Source organism: Bufo gargarizans, chromosome 6, assembly GCF_014858855.1.
Source record: "Bufo gargarizans isolate SCDJY-AF-19 chromosome 6, ASM1485885v1, whole genome shotgun sequence".
In the NCBI taxonomy this organism is placed as follows: Eukaryota; Metazoa; Chordata; class Amphibia; order Anura; family Bufonidae; genus Bufo; species Bufo gargarizans.
Window position 1 is genome coordinate 362,622,957 of NC_058085.1, and position 21,067 is coordinate 362,644,023.

The 21,067-nt window shown below is 46.1% G+C and overlaps 1 protein-coding gene across 3 annotated transcripts in view; it reads left to right on the forward strand.

Moving 5' to 3' along the window:
* Positions 1-21,067, forward strand: part of ATN1 (atrophin 1) — a 46,111-nt gene that overhangs the window by 21,183 nt on the left and 3,861 nt on the right. For 2 of the 3 annotated variants that reach the window (XM_044298957.1, XM_044298956.1), the window contains exons 2-8: positions 13,516-13,667; positions 14,215-14,355; positions 14,433-14,564; positions 16,290-18,025; positions 18,187-18,379; positions 18,556-19,363; positions 19,452-19,595. In XM_044298957.1, coding sequence (XP_044154892.1) covers positions 13,641-13,667; positions 14,215-14,355; positions 14,433-14,564; positions 16,290-18,025; positions 18,187-18,379; positions 18,556-19,363; positions 19,452-19,595 — 3,181 coding nt within the window. In that variant the 5' untranslated portion in view covers positions 13,516-13,640. The remainder of the gene's footprint in view (positions 1-13,515; positions 13,668-14,214; positions 14,356-14,432; positions 14,565-16,289; positions 18,026-18,186; positions 18,380-18,555; positions 19,364-19,451; positions 19,596-21,067) is intronic. The other variant, XM_044298958.1, reaches the window with a different exon arrangement.

Here is a 21,067-nt window from a genome sequence, read left to right on the forward strand (position 1 = left end):
TGGTGACGTCATGATACTTGAGCACAGGTCTTTTGGCAGGTCCCTCAGAATCAAGAGAGGTGCGACTGCCTCTACATGTGCAAGTGGATGAGGTGAGTGGTTTTTTTTAACCCCTAAAAGGCCATACTACACTACTGTACCCATTTTTAGCGGCCATTAGACGGGTGCACTCCTGTCTAAGCGGCTGTTAAAAACAGTCCCATTGATTTCAATGGATTTTGTCTGGCCAATGAGAACGCCCAAAAAATAGGACCTGTTCTATTTTTTTGACGGCCGCTATTCACTGGCTGTTAAAAAAGCGTCATGTGGATGTAGCCTAACAGAAGATATAGCTGAGAGTGTGCGACCGCCTCAGTGAGGTGGACAAGAAATAAAGAAAAGAACAAACAGCAGGTGGCGCTATACAGATATATTTTATTTAATCACTGGCTATAGTAAATTTTTAATTACATGCAATTACAAAAGTATTCATATCCAGGTCCTGGGTTGAAAAATTTAGAATATTTTTTGTGGCACAACTCATGAAAATATCCAGGGATATTTAAAGGGGTATTTCATTATTTTTTTTTAAAAAAGTTACGTAAAAGCAGTACTTACCGCAGGGATCCCCCATTGAATCTGTACCAACGGTGCCCACTCTTTGCTTCATGGTCCAGAAATGACATTGCAACACATGGAGATGTGACGTCTGCATCCAATGGCTGACTGTAATGGTGGCAGGTTGGTCACCGGTGTTTGGATGCAGTGCTGCACGCAGCACTAATTTGTCAGACAAAATATGACGGAATCTGCAAACCATCAAATGTAACAATTAGTTACAAAACGTAGAAATATGCAATTTATATAGAACAGAAATACAAAGCTATTAAAGGGGTTATCCAAATTCTAAAACATGCCCCCAATGCCCGGGCACCTCATATAGATTATACTTACCCCGCTCCCTGGCACCTGTGATGCTCCTGAGCCCCGCAAGGCCGCTGCTGCATCTCCCATTTGCCCGGATCAAAACATCCGGTGACGGAGGGAGCAGCCAATAGCAGGCCACGACGGGGACGAACCTCGGGTGACGCTAAGAAGGCGCGTCCCCATTGCGGCCTGCTATTGGCTGCAGCAGTGGCCGTGCGTGGATCAGGAGCGATGCGGGGCATGTATAATCTATACGAGGGGCCCGGCCGCCGCCCAGGCATTGGGGAGCACGTTTTCGACTTTGGATAACCCCTCTAATGGAAAGATGGGACCACCAGTAACCACAAGAATGAAGGGGCCCATGGCTCGCTACTGACTGCTGTGATCCTTCATTTTTTCGAGTTTCAAAAAAGTCTGTGGGGGAGATTTATCAAAACTGGTGTAAAGTAGAACTGGCTTAGCAACCAATCAGATTCCACCTTTCATTTTCCACAGCTCCTTTTGAAAATGAAAGATGGAATCTGATTGGTTGCTATGGGCAACTAAGCCAGTTCTACTTTACACCAGTTTTGATAAATCACTCTCCTATGTTTCCTAATACTGAAACTTCATTTTAAACAGCTCCTCCAGCTAAATATATGACAAATCTCATGGATTTCCTAGGTCAAGGCGGAGAATTGTCAAACCGCTGCGTACAATGACCTGTAGCTCGGATATGAAATCTACATCATGTCCATTTATGCTGCGGATCTCCACCGCGGGTTCCAACATCTGCAGTGAGCTTTTCCACCATCTTTTCAGTTATACCTGAGGTCTCACACACACGACCGTATGTATATATGCAGCAGTGCAGAGGATGGGAGTAGTAGTGGCCATGATGAGATGTCGTGTCACGGTGTACTCCCTCAGGCCCGTGGCTCCTTGGGGATGGGTGCAGTGGAAATGTAGTTTGAAGAATATGAAGCCAGAAGTAAATGTACAGCAGTCTCTTTTAACTTTCCGAGGAGTAATGGCCTCACTGGAGGACTGGTTAACCACTTCAGCCCCGCTAGGTGAAACCCCCTTCATGACCAGAGCACTTTTTACACTTCGGCACTACACTACTTTCACCGTTTATCGCTCGGTCATGCAACTTACCAACCAAATGAATTTTACCTCCTTTTCTTCTCACTAATAGAGCTTTCATTTGGTGGTATTTTATTGCTGCTGACATTTTTACTTTTTTTGTTATTAATCAAAATGTAACGATTTTTTTGCAAAAAAATGAAATTTTTCACTTTCAGCTGTAAAATTTTGCAAAAAAAACGACATCCATATATAAATTTTTCACCAAATTTATTGTTCTACATGTCTTTGATAAAAAAAAAATGTTTGGGCAAAAAAAAAAATGGTTTGGGTAAAAGTTATAGCATTTACAAACTATGGTACAAAAATGTGAATTTCCGCTTTTTGAAACAGCTCTGACTTTCTGAGCACCTGTCATGTTTCCTGAGGTTCTACAATGCCCAAACAGTAGAAAAACCCCACAAATGACCCCATTTCGGAAAGTAGACACCCTAAGGTATTCGCTGATGGGCATAGTGAGTTCATAGAACTTTTTATTTTTTGTCACAAGTTAGCGGAAAATGATGATGATTTTATTTTTTTTATTTTTTCTTACAAAGTCTCATATTCCACTAACTTGCGACAAAAAATAAAAAATTCTAGGAACTCACCATGCCCCTCACAGAATACCTTGGGGTGTCTTCTTTCCAAAATGGGGTCACTTGTGGGGTAGTTATACTGCCCTGGCAATTTAGGGGCCCAAATGTGTGAGAAGTACTTTGCAATCAAAATCTGTAAAAAATGACCGGTGAAATCCGAAAGGTGCACTTTGGAATATGTGCCCCTTTGCCCACCTTGGCATCAAAAAAGTGTCACACATCTGGTATCGCCGTACTCAGGAGAAGTTGGGGAATGTGATTTGGGGTGTCATTTTACATATACCCATGCTGGGTGAGAGAAATATCTTGGCAAAAGACAACTTTTCCCATTTTTTTATACAAAGTTGGCATTTGACCAAGATATTTTTCTCACCCAGCATGGGTATATGTAAAATGACACCCCAAAACACATTGCCCAACTTCTCCTGAGTACGGCGATACCAGATGTGTCACACTTTTTTGCTGCCAAGGTGGGCAAAGGGGCACATATTCCAAAGTGCACCTTTCGGATTTTGCAGGGCATTTTTTACACATTTTGATTGCAAAGTTCTTCTCACACATTTGGGCCCCTAAATTGCCAGGGCAGTATAACTACCCCACAAGTGACCCCATTTTGGAAAGAAGACACCCCAAGGTATTCCGTGAGGGGCATGGCGAGTTCCTAGAATTTTTTATTTTTTGTCGCAAGTTAGTGGAATATGAGACTTTGTAAGGAAAAAAGAAAAAAAAAGAAAAATCATCATTTTCCGCTAAATTGTGACAAAAAATAAAAAATTCTAGGAACTCGCCGTGCCCCCCACGGAATACCTTGGGGTGTCTTCTTTCCAAAATGGGGTCACTTGTGGCGTAGTTATACTGCCCTGGCAATTTAGGGGCCCAAATGTGTGAGAAGAACTTTGCAATCAAAATGTGTAAAAAATGGCCTGCGAAATCCGAAAGGTGCACTTTGGAATGTGTGCCCCTTTGCCCACCTTGGCTGCAAAAAAGTGTCACACATCTGGTATCGCCGTACTCAGGAGAAGTTGGGCAATGTGTTTTGGGGGGTCATTTTACATATAACCATGCTGGATGAGAAAAATATCTTGGCAAAAGACAACTTTTCCCATTTTTTTATACAAAGTTGGCATTTGACCAAGATATTTATCTCACCCAGCATGGGTATATGTAAAATGACACCCCAAAACACATTCCCCAACTTCTCCTGAGTACGGCGATACCACATGTGTGACACTTTTTTGAAGCCTAGATGCGCAAAGGGGCCCAAATTCCTTTTAGGAGGGCATTTTTAGACATTTGGATCCCAGACTTCTTCTCACACTTTCGGGCCCCTAAAAAGCCAGGGCAGTATAAATACCCCACATGTGACCCCACTTTGGAAAGAAGACACCCCAAGGTATTCAATGAGGGGCCTGGCGAGTTCCTAGAATTTTTTTTTTTTGCATAAGTTAGCGGATATTGATTTTTTTTTTGATTTTTTCTCACAAAGTCTCACTTTCCGCTAACTTAGGACAAAAATTTCAATCTTTCATGGACTCAATATGCCCCTGATCACCCCCCTGTAAGGCTCCATTCAGACGTCCGCATGATTTTTACGGATCCATGGATACATGGATCGGATCCACAGAACGCATGCGGACGTCTGAATGGAGCCTTACAGGGGGGTTATCAATGACAGGGGGTGATCAGGGTGATCACCCCCCTGTCACTGATCACCCCCCCTGTAAGGCTCCATTCAGACGTCCGCATGATTTTTACGGATCCATGGATACATGGATCGGATCCGTAAAAATCATGCGGACGTCTGAATGGAGCCTGACAGGGGGGTTATCAATGACAGGGGGGTGATCAATGACAGGGGGTGATCAGGGAGTGTATATGGGTGATCACCCGCCTGTCATTGATCACCCCCCTGTAAGGCTCCATTCAGACGTCCGTAAGCTTTTTGCGGATCCGATCCATGTATCCGTGGATCCGTAAAAATCATACGGACGTCTGAACGGAGCCTGACAGGGGGGTGATCAATGACAGGGCGGTGATCAGGGAGTTTATATGGGGTGATCATGGGTGATCAGGGGTTTATAAGGGGTTAATAAGTGACGGGGGGGGGGGGGGGCTGTAGTGTAGTGTAGTGTAGTGTGGTGTTTGGTGGGACTGTACTGACCTACCTGAGTCCTCTGGTGGTCGATCCTAACAAAAGGGACCACCAGAGGACCAGGTAGGAGGTATATTAGACGCTGTTATGAAAACAGCGTCTAATATACCTGTTAGGGGTTAAAAAATTCGGATCTCCAGCCTGCCAGCGAGCGATCGCCGCTGGCAGGCTGGAGATCCACTCGCTTACCTTCCGTTCCTGTGAGCGCGCGCGCCTGTGCACAGGAAATCTCGCGTCTCGCGAGAAGACGCGTATATGCGTCCAGGAGGAGTAAAGCAACCACCTCCCGGACGCATATCTGCGTACAGCGGTCGGGAGGTGGTTAAAGAGGTTGTCCCATGAATAATATTCTACAGTTTTCAAACCAGTACCTGGATCTGAAGACTTTTGTCATTGCATGTAATAAAAAATTTAGTATAGCCAGTGAGTTATTCAATAAAATGTATCTGTATAGCGCCACCTGCTGTTTGTTTCTTCTTATTCCTTTGTCCTGCTCACTATGATGGCCGCACATGCTCAGTTTAATCCTTCAACTGCCTCCTGAGCTGTGATAGGGAGAGCATGGACACGCCCCTGAGCTGTGATAGGGAGAGCATGGACACGCCCCCCTGAGCTGCAGTAGAAAGGACACGCCTCCTGAGCTGTCAGTTTGATATCAATCTAGCAGAGCAATGAATGAGGAGATCTCTGGATCCATGTGAGGTGCAGGGCTGGTTCTAGCTTTGTTAGAAAGAGATTGCCATGTCCTATATGACATATGGCCTCTTTCACGTGAACGATACAGATTGTGTCAGTGCGTTCAGTGAAACTCGCACCATTTCGCAAGTTCAGTCAGTTTTGTCTGCGATTGCGTTCAGTGTCTCCGTTTTTTTCTGCTTTGATGCGTTTTTCACGCGAGTGAAAAAAGACTAAAGAATTACAAACATCTCCTAGCAACCATCAGTAAAAAACGCATTCCATCCGGACTGCATCCAGGTTACATCCTGATGGAATGCGTTTTTCACTGAAGCCCCATTCATTTCTATGGGGCCAGGGCTGCGTGAAAAACGCAGAATATAGAACATGCTGCGATTCTCACGCAACGCAGTAAAGATGCGTGGGAAAACAGCGCTCATGTGCACAGATCCATTGAAATGAATAGGTCAGGATTCAGTGCGTGACATGAACGCATTGCACCTGCGCAGAAAACTTGCCCGTGTGAAAGAGGCCTATGATTTTCATTTTTTAAATTAGTCATGGGATAACCCCTTTAAGGTCCTCTGGAGCAGGAGCTCTAGCATGTACTTCCTCTCCCTTCTAAGACTACACAGGAACTGCTCCCCCTCCTGGCAGGAAGCAGGATCAGCCCACTCCTACCGGGAGGGGAGGAACATGGTGGTTGGCCTGTTCCTGCCAACCATACTCCTTGTGCTTGGGCCTAACAATGCATAACAAACTGTGACAATACATAATAAAACATTTTCTGGGGTACTGCAGATGTATTTTGCAGTCTGCAAACCGCATATCCGCAAACTGTGTGCATGCTGCATTTCTGCCAGCCCAGTAGTAGAGATGCCGATTCTTATCCGTAAAACAGAATAGGACACGTTCTACAAATTGTGCGACGGACACACGGATGCAGACAGCACATGGATGACATCTGTGGGCTGTCCACATTTTTTTGGGTCCCATATAAATGAATGGATCCGCATCCAAACAGCAAAAAAATGCAAATCGGACCCAGACCAAAAATACCTTAAAGGGACTTTTCAAGATCCCTCTCTGTAGTCACGAGGGGTGGTCCTTGCAGTAGTCAAGGATGACATTGCTGATGTCCCTGACTACCTCACGTGACCTTTCAGGCCAGTGATTGGCTGCAGAGATCATGTCAGTGGCATCACTGCTGCGGTGCTGTACTGAAGTGGGAGCGGGTAAGTGGCTAGATCTTCTTTAGTAAATTTATAACAATCCCTGCTTTTATTTGACAATTTTGGGGGCCTTGATAATTAAAGGGGTTCTCCAGGAATAAGGACATTTTAGCCACTGCCCTCAGCCAGCCTCACTAAGCTGAAGCTTCATGCGCTGATCCTCCGCGCTGCCTCCATGTTCCGGTCCCTGCAGTGTTTACATCTGACGCAGCATAGGCATATGCTCCGCTGCGGCGGTGACGTGCTGCTTGGTGGCCACATCACCGCTGAAGCCAATCATTGGCTGCAGTGGAGCATGCGACCATACCCATGGTGCACTGGATGTAAACACTCTGGGGACCACAACATGGTCACATCGGAGACAGTGCGGGGGAGCAGGTAAGCATGAATGTTCAGCGTAGGCAGGCTGCGGGTGCTAAAATGTTCTTATTTCCGGAAAACCCCTTTAAGGCCAGATTCACATGTGTAGTTTCTGATGCCTCTGTACACTCCAGGCTTTGGCTAAGGCCTCATGCACACGGCTGTGAATAAGTTATGGTCCTTGGTAGCGGAATCCATAACGGAATTCTTAGATAACCCGAACCTTGCACGCCAAACTTGAAACACAATTTCGCTCATCCCTAGTAACAGGCCTTCCGTAGAGGAGAATGAGGCATCTACTCTACCTCTGTACGCCTCCTGCTTCATACAGAAGGTTTGTACGGAATAAACACTTACTCCACTGATTTCTGTATGTATTGAGGTATATCTCTGTAAGGCCTCATGCACACGACCGTCTGTATTTTGCGGTCCACAAAAAACACGGATGACGTCCATGTGCATTCGGTATTTTGCGGAATGGAACAGTTGGCCCTTAATAGAACAGTCCTATCCTTGTCAGTAAGGCGGACAATAATAGGACATGTTCTATTTTTTTTTTTGCGGAACGGAAATACGGGCATACGGAAACGGAATGCACATGGAGTAACTTCCGTTTTTTTCTTGCGGACCTATTGAAATAAACGGTTCCGTATACGGTCCGCAAAAAAAAACGGAACAGACGCGGAAAGAAAATATGTTTGTGTGCATGAGGCCTAATGCAGCGTCCTACTGAGGCACCATACAGCGGTGTATGTGATACGTGGAGCACCTCATTTACCCAGATGCTGCATTGTCCCCATTAGGCTCATCTAGAAGGTATTATGTCACACATTGATACATCCAGTAGGTGCAGGCACCGTCACAGTCACAGTCACCCTGCAGAATGTATAGAAATGCTGCACCCAAGCCACCGGCGACTCTGGCCTCTCCCAGGACTGCACAGTCACTAACCTGGAAGACTGTGAGAACTGCACCTGCAGGGGACTCTTCCTGCCAGGCCGTGCAGCTAAGCCCCGCCCCCTGGTCACATGACCACCAGCACAGCTCCTCTTCCAGCAAGCCGGGTGACTGAGCAGAGTTATGTGAGTATGAAGCCTCTGGATCCCGAGGAGGGTTCACATAAATATGCAGATGGTCCATGGGGCCTTGCACATCCCTGTTCACACTGAATCCTTGCTGCAGCACACTGAGTGCTTGAAAGTTTTCCCCATTGACTTCAGTGAGACAAAAGTACATGCAGTTGTGGGGCTGATAGGCGACCGTCATACAGTAGGGGGACATTTTACATTAGAGCATGTTCACATGTGGCAGATTGGTTGTAGAAATTTCTTGCACTGAAAACTGTGGAAATGGGGTTGTTTCTGCAGCACGCATGCGGATTTCTGCAAGCCCCGCGGCAGATGAGTGAGAAATCGCTGCAAAAAATCTGCGTACACAATGGGGCAGGTGTACTACTGAAAATGCATCGGGTTTTGGTGCAAAACTGGCGCACATGCTTTGCGCTGCATTAGAGACCTTTCTAAAGCCTCATTCACACGTAAGCAGTGTTGAGCGAACTTGTGTCGTCTAAAGTTCGGCTTCGGGTTATCGAAGAATCGCGTTATTGATTCCGCTACCACGGACCACAACGTTATTCGGAATCCATATCGGGATTCTTCGGTAACTCGACGCCGAACTTAAAACACAAGTTCGCTAAACACTACACGTACGTGTTCTCCACAGACAGCACGCGTCCTCTTTCATTTTAATGTGAGTATTTGCACATCGTTCTTTTTTTTTACCACGGTCCGTGGGTCCGTATTTTTTGCACGGATGCATGCTCTGTTTTGTCCGTTTTCACAGAACCATTGCGCCCATTGTAGTCTATGGGTCCGTGAAAACTACAGATGCAAACACGGATGTCATCAATGTTTCACGGATCATTAGGAGGAGATGCTTTGAAAATTATTCTTCAGCACTGCAGTGTCAGCGAAACACGGATGACACGCGGACAGCAAAATACAGACACGCGGTTCCTTCATGGACATCTTCATGGAGGCATGCAGTGATGCATGCATGCAACGTTTTTTGTCCATCCAAAGACCAGCCTAGTCACCACCAGACCCCATTATATACGTTCAATTAAATGTATTGTAATTACGCTGTGCCGTCACTGCAGATGAGACCGCGCACAGGTAAGGGCTCATGCACACGAACTTTCATTGAAATCAATGAAACTCTTTATTTTATGCGCTTTTTTATATGGATTTTGGTGTAAAAAATACACTGAAATCCACATCTAAAAAAGCTGTGTGAACATAGTCAGGCTCCTTCATACAGGCTATGTTTCCAGAGTTTCTAAATGCTCGTTAAAAAAAAGTGCAATGTGTCTTATGGGGATTTATCATCTCCTGTCGCCTGATTTCTGGCGTAAAAAAAAAGTCGCAAACCTCATGCTTGCGACTTTTTGAATGCCATTGCAGAAAAATATTGTCGCCCTGGACACTTTTTCGAAAAGGGGCAGCTCTAGATTTCTATTTAGGTGCACGAACTTCCAGAGAATGCGCCTAACATATGACGAGGCATACGCAGGGGATATCGGCGCCAGTCTTGATAAATCGGCCCGTGTTAATGCTTTTTTTTTTTTGTGGCATCTTGTCTTTTTCCTATAGAGAAATCTGTGGAAAATGCCTAGAAAAAAACACTACGGATCAAACAAAAAAACCTCAGCAAAAGAGAAAAAAAATTAAAGTGGGGGGTTTTCCCATCTCAGACAATAGGGGCATATCGCTAGGATATGCTCCCATTGTCTGATAGGTGCGGGTCCCACCTACACCGAGAACGGAGCCCTGAAAGCAGTGGAGGGCGCACTGCATGCGCAGCCGTCCTCCATTTATTTCTATGGGGCTGCCAATAGCTGATCACTGACTCGGTTATTTCGGTCGGCCCCATAGAAATGAATGGGAGCGGTGGGCGCGCAAGTGCGGTGTGCTCCCATTCACTTCTATGTGGAGAGTCCGGCCACCACCGTCCCTGCTCCGTTCTCCGTATAGATGTGGGTCCCAGCACCTGTCAGACAATGGGGATATGCCCCCATTGTCTCAGATGGGAATATCCCTTTGAGATTTAGCTTAAAAATAAGATTTATCAATCCTGCTGCAACTACTAGTTGCCCATAGCAACCAATCAGATCGATCCTTTCATTTTCTAAAGGAGCTTTAGAAAAATGAAAGGTGGAATCTGATTGGTTGTTATGGGCAACTAAGCCAGTTTTCCTTTGCAGCAGTCTTGATAAAGCCCCTCAGGTGCCTAATTTAGAAAAAACTGTCTAAAATAAAAACCCTTTGTCATCCATAGCAACCAATCAGAGCTCAGCTTCAATTTTACCAGTTCAATAATAAAAGCTGAGCGCTGATTGGTTGCTTTGGACAACAGACAGTTTTTATGCCTATGGCACCTGCTTTGAACCCCCCCATCCCGCTATATTTTTCATTGGCCATGAGCGCCTCATTATATCAGACGTAAAAAATATGAGGAGCCACAGTCAAAAAGTTCCCCATAGCAATCAGTCAGGTGACTGAAAAACCACGGAAAAATGGAAGCTGGAATCTGATTGGTTGCTATAGGGTTTGTCCCATGAAAAATTTTCAAACCAGCACCTGGATTTGAATATTTTTGTAATTGCGTGTCATTAAAAATTTAGCATAGTTACTGAGTTTTTTCCAACGAAATGTGTCCGTGTATAGCGCCACCTGTTGTTTGTTCTCTTTCTTATTTTTCTGTCCAGTTCACTGAGGTGGTCGCACATGCTCAGTTCCATCCTGTACTTGCAACCAGCTGATAGTCAATGGTGTTGCAATGTGACATGCAACATACTGCGACGTGAGGATCGCAAAAAATCCATCCAAGTCAGATTTTTCACAACTGTTGCATCTCAGGTGCAGAATGACGCATTGAGACACCATTGACTATCATTAAAAATAAAATATTGAGCAAAATACGGATATAGGCTGTGGGGATTCCGCATTTACGGAATGGAACAGCCAACTCTGTTTTTTTCAGAATGGCCATGCGGACATATGGACACGGAATGCACGCGTAATGATTTCCGTTTTTTGCGGCCCCATTGAAGTGAACGGCTCCGCATATGGGCCACAAAAAAAATGGAATGGACACGGAAATAAAATGCGTTTGTGTGCATAAACCCTTACAGGGAGAGAGCTGCGGCAGAAAGGACACACCTGAGGAAAAACAAGCCCCCTGAGCTGTGATAGGGAGAGAGCACCCTGAGATGTGATAGGGAGAGAGCCCCCTGAGATGTGATAGGGAGAGAGCCCCCTGAGATGTGATAGGGAGAGAGCCCCCTGAGCTGTGATAGGGAGAGAGCCCCCTGAGCTGCGATAGGGAGAGAGCCCCCTGAGCTTGAAATAAATCTAGCAGGATAATTGGAGCAATGTATGAGGAGATCTCTGGATCCATGTGAGGTCCAGGAATGGTCCTAGCTTTGTTACAAAGACATTGTCATGTTCTATATGATGTCTGATTTGTATACATTAATCATGGGATGACCTCTTAAAGGTACAGTGTGATCTGGGGACAGGATGTGGTAGGCCTTTGGCATTATAGATTTTTGTGGTGAATATTATGAGTATGGTCGGTGCAGAGATTATAACTGACCGCCACACATCAGCTTCTCTAACCTCCCCCGCTGATTACACGAAAGCCCGGAGCCTCTTCCTCCCCGGCCGGGATAACATAGAATTACGTAGTGACCTTCAAATGAATGCGCAGCCATGTATTAGGTGTTTGCACCGAGTATGTGGACTGGGAGCTACCCTTTACTGTCTCTAGAGGCGACTCAAACTGGAAGCCCTTCCCCCAGAACACAGAAAGTAGCTATAAGGCCTCATGCACACAACCGTTGTTGTGTCCGTTGTTCCGTTTTCCGTGATGTTCTGCGGACCCATTGACTTTCAATGTGTCCGTGGAAAACTCAGCTAATGCACCGTTTGTGATCCGCGTCCGTGATCCGTGTTTCCAGTCCGTGAAAAAAAATAGGACCTGTCCTATTTTTTTCACGGACAACGGTTCGCAGACCCATTCAAGTCAATGGGTCCGTGAAAAAACACAGATGCACACAAGATTGTCACCCGCGTCAGTTTCTTTCCTATCATTTGCATGACAAATAAAAAATTTTTTTTTACTGCATGGCAAATAATTTTTTTTTTTAACTTTACTTCATGTTTGGAGATCCTCCAAAAATAAAGGAAGACACACGGAAACAAAAACGGACACGGATGACGGAACAACGGAACCCCTTTTTGCGGACCGCAAAAAAATACTGTCGTGTGCATGAGGCCTAAGTCAGCTGTCCCTTTATTTCTTCACCATCTGTCTTTCCCTGATTCATAAAGGGGTACCCCTCATTTAATGAACTGTTGAAACGTCATAGTGAAATATCAGAAGTTTTGATCGGTGGTGGTCTGGGTGTTGACACCTTCATCGATCTGCAAAACAAAGGGTCGTCAGTGCTTTCTCTTCTGATTGGCTCTCCTCAGATGGCAAAACAGGCACGACACGGACTCGTAGAATTACAACTATGCTTCAGTGATCGATAGATAGATGAAATCATCACTCAAGGATGGCCCATCCTGGGATCATCAGGGTTGAAAAAGGGGATTAGGTCTTCAAAACGTTGTGTGTGACTTAGGCCTCATGCACATGACCGGGGGTTGGGTCGGCATCCGAGCCGGCATCTATGTTTTGCGGACCGCAAGACACAACTGTTTTCTGGACTGCAAGACCTTAGACATGACTGTTTACATGAAGGGGGAGATTTATGAAAACTCGCTAAAGTTGCCCATAACAAAAAGTCTGGTTGCTATGGGCAAATAAACCAGTTTTGATAAATCCCCCCTTCATGTGAAGAACGTCAGGCCTACTTTTATTATTATAGGTAGTCTTGTCCATTGTCTATTTTGTCCATTAAAATAATGGACGCCATGATGAGAATGTGATTGACCCCATTATAGCCTTTGGTGTCAGACAGTGTTGGTGTCTGTCATGTGATGGATCCATTTTATTTTCATTAGTCAGTGTCGGACTGGGGTTCCTTGGACCTACCAGAGGAAATAATTATTGGGCCCAACCCCCCTATTATCAATAATCTCAATGCCTTCTAGGTTTTGAATGATAGAAATAGACCCTAGTGGCAAGTGATTATCAGCTCCAAATGGGTTTTTTCTCCAAGACCTTTGGGGCCCACTATTGCATTAGAGCCTGGGCCCACCGGAGAATGCTCTAGTACTCTGGTGGGCCAGTCAGACCCTGCCCGTAGTTCTGTACTTCACGCAGATGTGAACAAAGCCTAACCCTTGTTGCAGCCATCACAGTATTGGAATTAGTGGCTAAGGATGTGAGGGTAGGTTAGGGTAAGTTGTAGGCCAAGTTCTTCTGTTATGATTTTTGTTTGTTAATTCATTAATCTATATGTGTCTTTCTTTCCCAGGTTAGACTTTGCTTGGTAGACATATTTGCTCCCTTCTCTTAACCCAACCCCCTCCCGGCGCTGTCAGAGGGGCAGTTCATGTTATCGGTTAATTGCAAGGAGATGGGGCCTGTGCACCCTGCAATATGAAAACCCGACAGAACAAAGACTCGGTGAGTACCAGATGACCCAGGCTGACCGTATGAGTGGACCGTTCACTGTCCAACCACACTTCCCTCTGGAAATTCTTTGTTCTCCGAGGAACCTTTCTACTTCTACTATCTAGCTCTCAATCTGCTCTCATGGACCTGACTTTGTCAACGCCGCCTATAAAATAAGCTCCTTCATCTCCAAAACGTCTCTCTGCTGCTTGGAGACCCTGCTCAGTCTATTGCGTAAATTCGATGTTTTGGATGCCCTAATACTTATCCTTACTCATGACACTCATTGGTGTCATGAGTAAGGATCAGTATTAGAGCATCCGAAACATGTAGACCTGCTTGCCGTGTTGGATTGTTTTTATCCTGTGTCATTTTGGAATAAAGAACATCGTCTTTTTTGGAAGCTGGACATCCCGTCTTATTTTTATATAGTTTGAAACTGGTGCCCTTTCCAAGCACAGTCCGTGCTTCCATCGCAAGACTGACCAGGTGAGCTCTGCCTACAGAACGCCTATCTCTTGGTTAATATGACTTGTCCTCTCTTTTCTGTGTCCTCAAGAAGATGTCGATGAGGAGTGGAAGGAAAAAGGAGAGTGTGGGTCCAAGGGAGGAGCGCAGAGCGAGAGGGAGAGCATCTCCTGGTGCAATCAGCACATCCAGTAGCGACAGCAAGAGTGAAAAGGGCAGGCCAAGTGCAAAGGTAACATAAGAGATGGTATCTGTTTGCACTTGGTGATCTTGGAGCACCGTGGTTATGCTTTTCCACCTTTCTTTAAGCTTCCTGTCTCGCTTGCGCAGAAGGGCCGCATGGATGACTCTGTCCCTAAGAATAGTAAACGGGAAAGAGTAAAAGACTCCTCCGAGAGTGAGGGAGAAGCGGGGAAAAGTCAGAAGAAAGCTAAAATGGAGGTGAGAGACTCATCATTTGGTAAAACAGAGTCTTTATGTGTTGTGTTAACATATCTGTCTAATAATAATTGGTGGATGTACACAAAGATCTGATTAATACCGCCTGATCTGAACACTGATGAGTTACCTGTTATCTGCCCTCACCTCTAAGCCAATACGGCTTTGCGATAAAGACCTGAGTGATCTGAGACAGACTGGTCACTAGGGATGTGTTGCCTGCCAACTCCATGTAAAAGGCTGTAGCTGTTAAATGGTGTGTCCATAGCAGTTTCCCATCTTAGCCTGCACTATTATTTAGATTTTCTAAAATTACATTTCAACCTAGAACTTCCATAAAGGAGTTGTCTCATCAAGACAACCCCTGTTCATATGCCCATTTAGGCATATAGATCAGTTGAATGCTGATGTGGTTGTTAAAGATACAGTTCTTTCTTCTTATATTACTATACCATAGCGTTCACAGATACCGGTCAGTCCTTGAGCAGGACCGCCCGCTGCAGCTTGACACATTTACCTAATTTATGCCACAAAACTGGCATAAAAAATGATAACTGATGTGTACTCTGGGTTTCAGTTTCTGGTGCACTGACAGCAGAAGATGCAACGAATTTAGTAGGAGTTGTGGGTGCTTCTTAATATCTTATGGGTTTTCCAGGATTTTAATACCGAAGGCTCATACTTGAAAGGGGTTGTGCCAAGTTTTTCCTGTGAATAGGGGATAACTAGCTGATTACTGGGGGTTTCCGAACGCTGTGACACCCACCAACCACGATAACTTGGATTCCATTCCCCCGTTCTGATGGAGGTGCACGTTGGTCATGCACACTGCCGCACCATTCGTTCTATATTCTGTTGGAGATAGCAAAGTACGCTGCTCAGCTATCATCAGCACTCCCATAGAGAATAAAAGGAGCAGCATTGCGCATGCACGACCTGCCGCTCCATCAGAGCAGGAGAACGGGACCCCCGTTATGGGGATCAGTGGATGTCCCAGCGGTTGGAAACCCCAGAGATCAGCTAGTTATCCCCTATCCTGTGGATAAGGGATAACTTAAAAACTTGACACAAACCCTTTAAGCGCAGCTGTCATTCAAGTGAAAGGGGACAGTGCTGCAGTAACCAGTCACGTCTAGTACACAACGGATGGTCCTGTGTCGTTGGTGCTTATTTTCGGGACCAGAGATACTACAGAGCAGCTGATGGCGGGGATGCCAGGAGTCAGACTCTTGCTGAGAAGGCTATTAATACAAAAATCCCCAAAAAGCCCTTGTCGGGTATGGCCACACGTGGCACTAAGGCTGCAGATTTTCTGCAGGATTTAAATCCATTTATGCTGCCAATTTCCACAGCAGATTTCACACTTTGCAATGCATTGGGTGAAGTCCACAGCCAAGTTCTTCACAAATCGATGAAGGAATTTGATAAGGTGATGGTCACACATGGCAAAAATGCTATGGATTCTCCACAGTGGAATTTCATGCAGAAAATCTGCAACATAATCTGACTTGTTCTGCATGTTTTTAATCTGCAGAATGTCAATGTATGCTGTGGGTTTTACTTGCGATTTTCAACCTTTGCAATGTGAAGACTGAAATCGGTGGAAAGCTCATATAATGCCAGCCCATTTTGGGTGTTTTTTGAGGTGGAAGTTTTTGGCTGTGGAAAGTCCACAGTGGACCCCAATACTTTAATGTAATATTAATTTCTGTTCATCTATATCCACAGTCTCCTGAAGTTCCCCGTCCACCTCCTGATGAAGAAAGCTTAGATGGGCAGAGCGGTAATGAAGATGGCGGGAGCGACCCCCGTGACATTGACCAGGATAACCGCAGCACATCTCCTAGCTTGCACAGTGGAGACAGTGAAAGTGACGCATCTTCTGTCCCTTCACCAAAATCATTTCCTTCTCTGTACAGGGGACCTGGTTCTCCCCCACCTCCTGCTTCACCAGTTGCTGAAAATCCTGTGTTGCCACCACCACCACCTCAGACTTCTCAGCCACCCGCAACGAGTGAGCCTCAGACTGCTAGACAGTACCCAGCTCCACATCTTCCACAATTATATCCTAGCAGTGGTGGGATGGTAAAAACTGGGCCTACACAGACTTCTCAAGCCAAGCCTCCACCCACTACCCCGATAGCAGGGTTGGGTTCTCCAAGGCCGTTGGCTTCTCCTACAGCTCCTCCTCCTTTACCCACCAGTTCTTCATCCTCAACATCATACCCCCATGTTTCTCACAACTTGCCACCACCTCCGGCTTTGCGTCCTCTCAATGCATCTCCAGGACTGCCAACCCAGGTGGGAGAAAAAACTGGTCAACCTCTACCTTCTGCTTCTTGTACACTTCGATATCCTCCTTACCCAGGACAGTACCCACCCGGTTATCCTCATCAGTATCCTCCACAAGGGAAATACGGACAGCCTCAGCCAGGACCCCATCCATCTTGGGGCCAAGGTGGACTTGGATTTGGACGGAATGAAGGAGCACCTCGGTACCCCCAGCCTCCTCTTCAAAATGGACAAGTGGGTGGAGGGCAGAACCTTGGAGGTGGATTTGGTGCACCTCACCACAGTAGTACACGAGCACAGTCCCCTCATAATAATCATCCCCCTCACCCAATGCCTACACAAGGAAGCATTCAACCTCCAGCATCCCAAAGCAGCGTCCTCCACCCTCATGGAGGGGCAACAGGTGGTCAGGGTCAATCTCCAAACCATAATACAAATAATTCTCACCACCCTCATATTCTGCCAAACAGAGGACGTTCTCCTACCCCACAAAGTAACCAACCACCGGGGGCTGCCCCACAAGCCAACCATCACCCCCCTCATGTTTTGCCTGGTGGCATTATATCTCCAAGTTCACACCATCAGAACAACAATCCGCTTTCAGCTCCTGGGTCAGCAAATAGTGGGGGACAATCACCTGCACCCCCAAATACATCTCATATGTCATCACAGCCTCCATCTACAGGTGGGAATTTGGGTTACCCCTCCCAAGTAGAGCCTCAGAATCCTCAGTCAACAAATCCTCAGTCAACACATGCCGTCTATCAACCCCATTCAAATTCATCTGTCTGCCATTATCCTCCTAACACTCAGGCTTATGGTAACTACCCATTCCAAGGCTACAAAGGAGCTCCTCCAGCAGCGCCACCATATAAAAGTGGGCCCCCACCACCTTATAAGACAGGGACATTTCCTGTTTCGACTCCACCACCAGTCCACACCCAGAGTTTCAAAGATGCTTCACCTACAACTCCTACTACTGCACCCCCACCAGTGCCCCCACCAGTGCCTCCACCTGCGCCTCCACCACCAGCATCAGCTCCTGTGCAGATTAAGCAGGAACCAATTGAGGAGTGCGATGCAGAGGGTGAAAGCCCTCTTCCTCCTGCCAGCAGCCCCTCGCCTCCACCCAAGCTTGTGGACACGCCAAGTCATGCCAGTCAATCTGCAAGGTAAAATTAAATCAATTAATTTCGGTATTACATTTGACCATGATCTAAATTCCTGAACCCATAAGGGTGCAACTAGGCACCCAAAATCCATGTATAGTGCTTAATTTTCTTTGCAGCAGGACTATCCATCTGTATGGTAATCATGATTAATCCATCAACAGGTTCAACAAACACCTGGATCGAGGCTACAACTCATGCTGTCGGACTGATTTGTATTTTGTGCCCTTGGAAGGGTCAAAGCTTTCAAAGAAAAGATCGGAGCAGATTGAGAGAGCGCGACGAGAAAGTGAGCAGAGGGCACGAGAGGAACGTGAACGAGAACGCGAGAGGGAACGGGAACTGGAGAGGAATGTGGTAAGAGAGCTTTGGTCTCCCAGAACTGTGGCTGTTTCATTCCCCTGCCATTAGTTGGATGATGCCATGTTGTCATTAACTTCGCCCGGCCTAGTGCTTCCAGATAATTGGTGCCATGACTGACCATTGAGACTACAAATTACAATGTCTCTCCCTCTTTCTATGTTTTACTGTAGCAAAAATTGGAGTCTCGATCTCACGACTGTCCTCAGCTGTGTCCTCAGCCCCCTCATCACCATCCCTCTTTGGCATTGCCTTCTCCATCTTCGGCCCCTTCGCGTCCACCTCACTTTGAACCCCCAGGAGCTGTAGCAGCTGTCCCTCCTTATTTAGGACCTGATACACCTGCTCTTCGTACCTTAAGTGAATACGCCCGTCCTCACGTACTTTCACCAGCTGGGAGAGCACATCAACCAGGTCATCCACCGCACCACCCATTTTATTTACCTCTCGGAGATCCGCTTCTTGCCTATAATTTGCCTGCTGTGTTTGCCAGTGACCCAACTCGGGCAGAAAGGGAGCTGCGAGAAAGGCTGAAACCTGGTTATGAAGTAAAACCAGGAGAGCTAGACCCTCTTCACCCAAATAATCTCCCTCTGCCACCTCCACACCCACCACATCACCCACACCCTCCACAACCACCGCCCTCCACAGCTGGTGTCCCTCCACAAATGGCATTGCACCCTGCCTTCCAGTACCACCACGGGCAGCACTCTCACGCACATGCTTTGGAGAGGGAAAGAATGGCACTCGGGGCCGCAGGAGCAGGGCCTGGAGCTGGACCAGGAGCGGCTGGAGCAGCCCGAGGGGAGGTATCGTATGCTGAGCGACTGGCTGCAGAACGACAACATGCTGAAAGAGTGGCAGCTCTTAGTGGTGACCCCTTGACTAGACTCCAAATGCTGAACGTTACCCCACATCATCACCAGCATTCCCACATCCATTCACACCTACACCTACACCAGCAGGACGCCATACATGCAGGTAAGTGTTAGAGTGCTAGGTCTGTATTCAGAAAAATAAAGCATTACATGGTCCAGTCTTTCAAAACCTTCCACATTTCTATCCTCAGCTTCTGCTGCGGTGCATCCACTAATGGATCCGCTCACGTCAGGATCCCATCTAACTCGCATCCCGTATCCTGCAGCTGCCCTCCAAAATCCTTTGATTCCTCATCCTTTGCATGATAGCGACGTCCTCCGACAGCAGATATTTGGTAAGTGCTAGAGCAGTGATTTCATCTTCCGTAATATGGATGTGGAGGAAGGAGAAGTGACAACTTTTTTTAAAATACCTTTAAGTTTATTTATTTGCCTAATAGAATAACGTGAATGTCCATCCTTGTATACAATTTGGTTTTCTAATCTAAATGGGTTTAAAATTGTGTGCTGATCTGCTTTTATAATAGAGACCTCTGAATCCTCTGCATAGTCATACATCATATGGACTAAAGTACTGGGACACCTACACGTTACACCTACAGGAACTTTTATGACCTCCTATTCTACATCCATAGGTATTAATATGCAGTCGGTCCACCTTCACTCTTCTGGGAAGGTTTTCTACATGCAAAGGCATTAATATAGAGTTGTTCCTCCTTTGCTTTTCTGGGAAGGCTTTCTATAAGATGTTGGAGGGTGTCTGTGGGAATGTTTGCCCATTCATTCAGAAGAACATTTGTGAGGTCAGACACTGATATTCGAGGAGAGGGTCTGCCTCACCATCTGTGTTCCAGTTCATCCCAAAGGTGTTGGATGGGGTTGAGGTCAGGGCTCTATGCGGACAGTCAAGTTCTTCCACACTAAACTCCCCCAACTATGACTTTTTAGAGCTTGCTTTGTGCACTGGGGCACAGTCATGCAGGAACAGAAAAGTGCCTTCCCCAAACTGTTCCCACAAAGTTGGAACCAAACAATTTTCTGCAATGTTGGTTTCCCTTCACTGGAACTAAGAGCCCAGACTTTCCAGCTGGCACTATGAGTGTGATTCCTGACTTCACAGAAGACCTTTCCACTGTGGCTATGTGTCCAGTGATGACGTGCTTTACACCCTCCATATGACGCTTGGCATTGTGCTTGGTGATGAAACCCATGCCATGAATTCCCCCCTGGCACAGCACAGTTTTTGTGCTGATGTTAATGGCAGAGGAGGTTTGGACTCTGCTTTTATGGAGTCAACAGATTGTTGGTGACTTTTATGCTTTATTCTCCTCAGGGTGGCCCCACCCTGTAACTTTACGTGGTCTCCACTTCAGGGCTTAGTGGCTGTGGTTCCTTGCACTTTACAATAATACCGTTCACAGTTGATGGTGGAAGATCTAGGAGGAAAGACATTTCAGGAATTACTTGTGGCATCTGTGACACGGTATTACAGGACCACGCTGGAACTCGGTGAACATGGCGAGGGGCTGGATGTTATACGCCTGTGGCAATGGGACAAAATAAAACACCAAAATTAAATAATTAAGATGTGTGTCCATTACTTTTCTCCATATAGGATAACATGTTGACTTTTTACAGCCACCACTAGGGGGAGCTTATTTTAACATTTTGTACAATAAACTCAGTCTTAAAGGATTTTTCCAGTAGCATAATATTGATGACTTGTCCTTACAATAGGTCATCTATATCAGATCACTAGGGTCCGACAACAATCGGTTGTTTCCACGGGCTGGTGCACTGCAGAACA